The 7,617-nt window shown below is 37.7% G+C and overlaps 1 protein-coding gene across 1 annotated transcript; it reads right to left on the minus strand.

Moving 5' to 3' along the window:
• Positions 1-659: 659 nt before the first annotated feature.
• LOTGIDRAFT_96288 (hypothetical protein) lies at positions 660-1,800 on the minus strand (the record flags this gene model as incomplete). The annotated part of the gene is made up of 3 exons (XM_009065793.1): positions 660-944; positions 1,162-1,258; positions 1,619-1,800. Coding segments are annotated over 3 exons (564 nt in total), but the record flags the coding sequence as incomplete, so codon positions are not given.
• Between the last annotated feature and the right edge of the window lie 5,817 nt (positions 1,801-7,617).

Consider the following 7,617-nt stretch of genomic DNA (forward strand, 5'->3'; position numbering starts at 1 on the left):
GTGCCTGTGCTTTCGAGAGTCGGCCTGGTGTCAGCTTTCACCTCTAAAACCTAAAATAGCCCTATATTAATTACACACATCACGATTGTAAATTCCTGGAAGGAAATCCTTTAAATAATCCTGCACTATGTTAATAAACAATCTAATAACAATATTTCATACAAACACATATAACTATGCCCTATATATATATATCAAAATCTCATAACCATATCCTCGCACATGAAATGCACGTGCATCTATCACAGAACAAAGTGAATAATAGCATATTCTTTGGAAAGTTTAGGACACTCAATGGAGAAATTTTGCAAATGATTTTATGGGAGTGAAAAAAAATGGCACGTGCTTCTGCCGAATCAACTTTTACCGTCTCCAGTTTCACACTGAATTGTAAAAGTTGGATTTGGTTTTTCGGGTATCGTTGAATTTCCCGAATCCTCGAACACGAATACATCGTCACTTTTTCCCGAGCTGACGTCTGGCGGGGAGGAGGAGGAGTCTCGTTTCAAAATAGAGTTTTCAGACACGGAGGTTGATAAGTTTGTCGTGGGAACGTGGATCGTCTCCTTGTCTCGATTGCCTCTTATTACAGTCACAGACACTTTTCGGTTATTATCGCTCTTCAATTTTAGAGAGTCGTTTAAGGACAAACAACGATAAGTCACCCGCTTTTTGATTCGCTGACTCAAGTCTGACAAGTTTCGTTGCATAGGTCTGACTGGATGAGTGGCTCCAGTGGGAGTGGCTGGCTCACTGGTGAATTGTTTGTCCACTAAGATAGGTTTAGGGCGGGGCTTAGGCTGAGTGGAAGAGTGGGCAGTGGAAGGGGTGGGACTTGGTGTGTTATTGACACTGTAATGTGTTTGTAAATGCTGAAGTAAGAGTTTCCTGTCTTCTTTGTACATGTCAATCAGGATGTCAACTTTGGATTCGATATCATCAACCTGAAGAAAGAAATTTTAATCCAACATTACTGCTGATTTGGCTAAAAACATCATGCAGTGCACAATGAGGAAAATTTTTTATAACAGTGGTTATAATCTATCAAAGGGCAATACAACATAACATAGCCAAAAAATAACCCAATGTGGTTAACATTCTACTGTTCTGCTTTTGATTTGGCTACAATGTCATGCAGTGTGCAATGAGGGAAATTCTTACCTGTCTTTCAACTTTAACCACCCTGGAAGCTAGACTTTGTTTGGAATCATACACATCTTTATTCTTACTTCCGGCTTTACCTAAAATCTGATCCAACCTAAAAAATACAAAAAAACAACAAAAAAAAGAAATAATAATTTTGCTTTCTGTTTGTGATAAAAAAAAAAAAACTGAAAAAACGCAGAAAAGAAGCTGAAAATTTTACAAAATTGCTGAAAAAAAATGTCTTTAAGTTTATAAGTGTTTGGTGAAGTCACTAACCGCAAAATAGGCTTGTATCACATAAGTCCCTCCGTAATTAGTGACGTCATCAAACACTTAGTTTTAATGGAATTGCATGAACCACAGACGTCTGATTGAAAAGTGCAATGGTGTAAATTGATGCTATCAGTGTCCCTGATACACATAATAAATTTGGAAAACCTCTTTGGAATCTCCATAAGCATCAAGCGCTTACCTTCCCTGCAAGTTTTTGACTCGAGCAAGCATATCAATATGCCCCGCGGAGTATTGTTCTATCACATCCTTTACATCATACGGTCTCAACGCCTCCCGAAATTTCCTACGCGCCACAAAATACTTGATTTTTCTTAAGGACCTGATGGCTTTTTTATGGGTTTCTGTCAAATTGGTCACTCTTGCTGCTACTTCTGGTTCATCTGGAATGAAGAAGGAATATTCATGGCTCCTGATCAGCGAGTGCGTTTACTTTTAAATGGATCTGGATCTTATTTACGCCTCCTTTTTGAGACACTGAAAGCGAGGTACATAACAGAAATTACGTCGTCCATTGATAAGATGATGATGACATATGAATGAATAGCCAATTTGACGTCATTAGACATTCGGTCAACAGTGAGAAAATGGGATTAAATCTGCCCTTTCTCAGAAATACGTGACGGAAAACTTCATCTGAAAGTATCATTAAATAGCTTAATGAATTCTGATTTTAATGATGTAAAATTTGATTAGTTTTGAGTTACTAGGACTGGAGAAGGAGGCTTTGAAGACGTGCAGTAACACGCTACCTTTCTTTCCAAAGTTCTAGACATGCTCCTCCTTCTTTTAAACAGATAAATCCTGTCTCCTCCCCCAAAAAGCAAAAAAGACACGCCTCCTTTCTAAGTTTCAATCAATGACACGCCTCTAACCGAACCCAAACAGCTGACAGAAAGAACACGTACCTTGATCGAACTCTCTACAAATGGAGGAAACAGAGTTCTCTTTCTTGACGGGTATACTCTCCTGTGGTTTCTGGTCTGACAGACCTGTTGCAAGGCTTAGATGACTCCTGAAGCATTAAATGAAACAAATTGGAGTTTTACATCCTTATTTTTCTGCTCCCTGTTGGACTTGGACAGGAAGCAGACTGTGGGCAATGAGGGAAAGTCCCATGTTTGGTGTATTTCCGATTGTGTGATACTCTTTTAAGCTCATTATTGAAGATGTATTTCTGATAAAGTGGAAGTGTGCAATGAGGGAAATTTCGAGAGATCTTTAACATGCACAGCCTGTAGCACACAGGGTTTCCGCAAAAAGAGATTGTAAAGAGGTTTTCAAAACTTTGTATGTGTATCAGGGAAACTGATAGCATCCATTTGTACAATTCCAATTTTCAATCAGATGTCTGTGGTTCCTGTAATTCTTCAAATGCAGAACTGTATAGTGACGTCATCAAACACTTAGTTTAAGTGGAATTGCAGGAACCACAGACGCCTGATTGAAAATTGGAATGGTGTAAATTGATGCTATCAGTGTCCCTGATACACATAAAAAATTTAGAAAACCTTTTTACAATCCCTTTAATCAGAGATTGGAATCAAAATAAAAATTGATTTCGAGTTTGGAATTAAAAATGAAAAGTTAAAAATTCAGGCAAGAAAGTAGATCTTTGAAAACATTAAATACATTATAAGAAATTCAAGAAAATTGAAAAAATATGTTCATTAAAGGTTTTTCATGTAGCCTTTGATCATTCAGCCCATATTGCTGTTACCAAATTTGATTGGTTGAAGATTTTGTTCTTGACCAATTGGATTCATTTTATCCAGTCTAATTAAAATAAGATCAAACTTTTGTTCCGTTTTTTTATTAGCTTTTATTTTTAATATAGCCACTTCAGTTAGGGTCTAAAGACAGCCCTCTTGTGAATTAACCTCTTGACCTTAACCTGATAAAAACAGACCAATCAAATTTCTACCCTTTCCAGCGCTGGTGTGAAGCAGTGTTTATCAGGTAAGGTCAAAAGGTTAATTTAATGATCTTTCAAGAGGGCTGTCATTAGACCCTAACTGAAGTGGCTATATTAAAAATAAAAGTTAATTAAAAAAATGGAACCGAAAGTTTGGTCTAATTTTGATAAGTTGCACAAAAGAAGTTCATTATTTTATATTGAAGACAATATCAGCTTGTGTGATCAAGGGCTGAATGTAGAAGACTCATATCACCTTTGTAAGATGGTGGTGAATCATACAAGTTGTTTTACATGCAAACATTGAAAGGGTATGTGCAAGATGAAAAAAAATAGAAAAAGAAAAAAAACTAAAAAAAAGTCTTACTTTACTATATCCCTAGTAACAACACAAAAAACATAAAATTAGGGGGAAAGATTCCTTTAAATCAAAACTTTAAAGGGTTTTGGTCATCTAAATATTAGTTTTGATATTAATCACTAGCTGGTAGAGCTCCAATCTTATAAAAATTAGATAACAATTTTGTTTCGTTATTATTTTTCTTTCGGTCTCCATTGTGATCTAACGAGATTTCTACCAAGGTAGTGTTCTAGTGATGTTTCAAGCTATTTATAGTAGACAATCACACGCCACTCTCCAGCCAATCAGAATCACTTTTACAATCTCATTGGACATATCACTCTAATTTGGGTTTCCCACAATTCATAGCTGATATTAAGATTCTGCATGATGCGCTGTGATTGGTTGAAATGAAAATGTCAACAGTACACAACCTTATCATAAATCTTGTTAGATTACAATGGGAACAGACAAAAAATAATAGCAAAACAAAATGGTAATTTGATTTTAATTAGATTGAGTCTAACCAGATGCCAGATGTCAATTTTGAAAAGTGTCAAAGGTAGCTTAAAATAAGTTATGTCCAAAAATTTTTTAGATGACCATTTTCCTTTAACAAATGATAGAGTTAGCTGGCATAAAACAATGTTGTTTAAAACGAAAATCTGCTGATCCATTTCATTTTTTTCTGTGGGTGACTCTACTAGTCATCCATGATCTAACAAAATTGTTAGACATCTCATGTTCTCAATTGTTAAATATTCAACTAATCAAATGCTCTGTTCATTCAAACTTATGAGAGATATTCATTGTTAAACATTGTATTTTAACAGTGTTTTTGATTGGTTAACATTAAATTCCACAGAACACAATCTATGAGGAATCTTGTCAGATCATGGATCATGGATGTAAATGATAACTGAATATTTTGTACACACACAAAGAACCAGGGGCTGTACAAAGGTGCTCATACATGGGAGTGATCAAGATCATACATTGGGTGAGTGCTCATACATGGAGTGCTCATTCATGGGGTGCTCATACATGGAGTGCTCATATGGAAAGCTTAATTGGTTAGCAGTGGCACATAAGCCCAAGTTTAAGCTGATCATCAACCTAAAGAGCACAGGGAACATAGGGTCACTAACCAAAAATAGCACAGGGATCATAGGTCACTAACCAAAAATAGCACAGGGATCAGAGGTCACTAACCAAAAATAGCACAGGGATCATAGGTCACTAACCAAAAATAGCACAGGGATCATAAGGTCACTAACCAAAAGAGCCCAGAGAACATGGGGTCACTAACCTAAAGACCACAGGGAACCAAAAGACCATAGGGAACATGGGGTCACTAACCAAAAAGAGCACAGAGAACATAGGGTCACTAACCAAAAAAGTCACTAACCAAAAGACCACAGGGAACATAGGTCACTAACCAAAAGACCACAGGGAACCAAAAGACCACAGGGAACATAGAGCACAGGGAACATGGGGTCACTAACCAAAAAGAGCACAGGGAACATGGGGTCACTTACCAAAGAGAGCACAGGGAACATGGGGTCACTTACCAAAAAGAGCACAGGGAACATGGGGTCACTTACCAAAAAGAGTACAGGGAACATAGGGTCGCTAACCAAAAAAGTCACTAACCAAAAGACCACAGGGAACATATGTCACTAACCAAAAAGAGCACATGGAACATAGGGTCACTAGTCAAACATGGGGTCACTAGCCAAAATGAGCACAGGGAACATAGGGTCACTAGCCAAAAGGAGCACAGGGAACATAGGGTCACTAACCGAAAAAAAGCACAGGGAACATAGGGTTACTAACCAAGAAAGTCACTTACCAAAAAGAGCACAGGGGATATGGGGTTGGGGTCACTTACCAAAAGGAGCACAGGGAACATGGGGTCACTAACAAAAAAGAGCACAGGGAACATGACAACATTTAGGATATATATTGATTATGTAAACTTACCATGTGCGGTTAACAAGACTGTACATTAACAAGCAGGTAAAGGTTAGCAAGGGGTTCAAATAAAAAAAGGTACAACAAAAATATTAGTAGGGGCATATGAGGCCGGTACATCAGGCACATTTCGGTACATCAGGCACATTTCGGTACGTCAGGCACATTTGGTATAAGGTGCATCAATAGGGGTTTTAAGAATTGGCAGGCATTCAGTCTAATTAAGAATCAACCAAACTTTCGTTCCGTTTTTATTAGCTTTTATTTCTAATGTAGCCACTTCAGTTAGGGTCTAACGGCAGCCGTCTTGAATGTTCATTAAATTAACCTTTTGACCTAACTCAATGTCATCTGTTTAACCAATCAAATTTGTACCCTCTCCAGCACTGGCGTTTTGTAACGCTGTGTTTTCAGTTTAGGTCAAAAGGTTAATTTGATGAACATTCAAGAGGGCTGTTGTTAGACCCTACCTGAAGTGGCTATATTGAAAATTAAAGCTAATACAAAAAACGAAACGAAATTTGGTCTAATTTTCATTGGACTTAGCAGGCGTTTTGGGAGGGGGCACAAAGATGTACATTTCTACAAAAGAATTCATCATGAGTGGATGGGGGGGGGGACAACAAATGAGCCATCAGGGTTAAAGTACACCACATGCCCATTTTTCAAGATGGCCGCTACCAAAAAAAGCGGGAAACTTTGTTTCAGGGAGAATTTATGTTAGTAAAACTAAATTTTTTTTCATGTAAAGGGACAGACTCTGCTAATTCTTTCCTTGATCAGCCGATAGAAATTAATTTCAGCTACCTGTGTCACTTCTCAGAATGAAAACACTGTTTGTCTACAATCAAATATATTGTAAAGAATTTCGTTTTTATCTTATTGCAGGAGAACCAGAAGTCCGAATTTCAATCTAAAAAGTGGTACAGGCAGCTGAGATTAATTTCTATCAACTGGTGAAGTAAATAATTAGACAAATTGGTCCCTTTAAATCAATTGTAAAAAAAAATCATGCTTAAAAAATATACACGCATGCCCCATTGATCCATAATTTTGAAATATGAAAAAAGCGAATAAAAGCGAATGAAAACAAACATAATGACCTCCGAGTCCTAGTTCGGCTTTTAGAAGGAAATTAACAGAAAATTTATTAACAGCAGAAGCGCGCAGTTAGAGCAAGCAAGCGCTATCTCTTGGCCTGTCGATTCACATTGTTATTATGGGCATCCCCGTCTTCACTTCAGGGTGGGGCCTATGGCGTCTGGGGGTAGGGGGGATGAAAATTCAGCCCCAACAATTGACCTAGCTCAAAACGCGCTTTCGTTAATTACTTTGTAGTTCGTTCTGATGGGGATTTGAGCTTTCCTCTCGAAACGATCTTAGAGCTAGGACATCCTAAAACAGTGTTAAAAGCTAAGACCCTAGGATGTCCTAGCGCTAAGATCTTTTCGAGAATACTGGGCCGGAATCATCAAAAATGAGTCCTAGATTTGACAAATTTTATGCGGTATGACCCCAGATGGTTCGCTTCTGGTTTTGCTCCTTCGGATTTCTAGGTGATCAGAACCAGTTGAATGTTTTGAAAGAGGATTTTGACGCCCGCCCCACCTAGCCACAATTATGACCCCCAATCAGCCGTTCTCTCCTAGCAACGGGGATGATCATAGGGCATTCAGGAAATGTCCCATCAACATTCTCGACGTTTAAAGAAGAAGAAAAATTTAAGACAAATTGTAGTCATGGCAACTGTTTTAGGGTCTTGATAACAAAGACTACATACTTTGATTCTTAAGTGGAAAAAGTCACAGTTTTCAATTGGAGAGATTTTGAGACTCATAACGTCTTGATAACCCAAACTACATATTTCACAATATTGTCAAGGGGAAGTAGACTTGAATGATTAGACTCTTTTCATTAAAATTCCTTCCATGACAGTTTTAATTCCACTTTC

The sequence above is a fragment of the Lottia gigantea genome, assembly GCF_000327385.1.
Source record: "Lottia gigantea unplaced genomic scaffold LOTGIsca_70, whole genome shotgun sequence".
NCBI lineage: Eukaryota > Metazoa > Mollusca > Gastropoda > Lottiidae > Lottia > Lottia gigantea.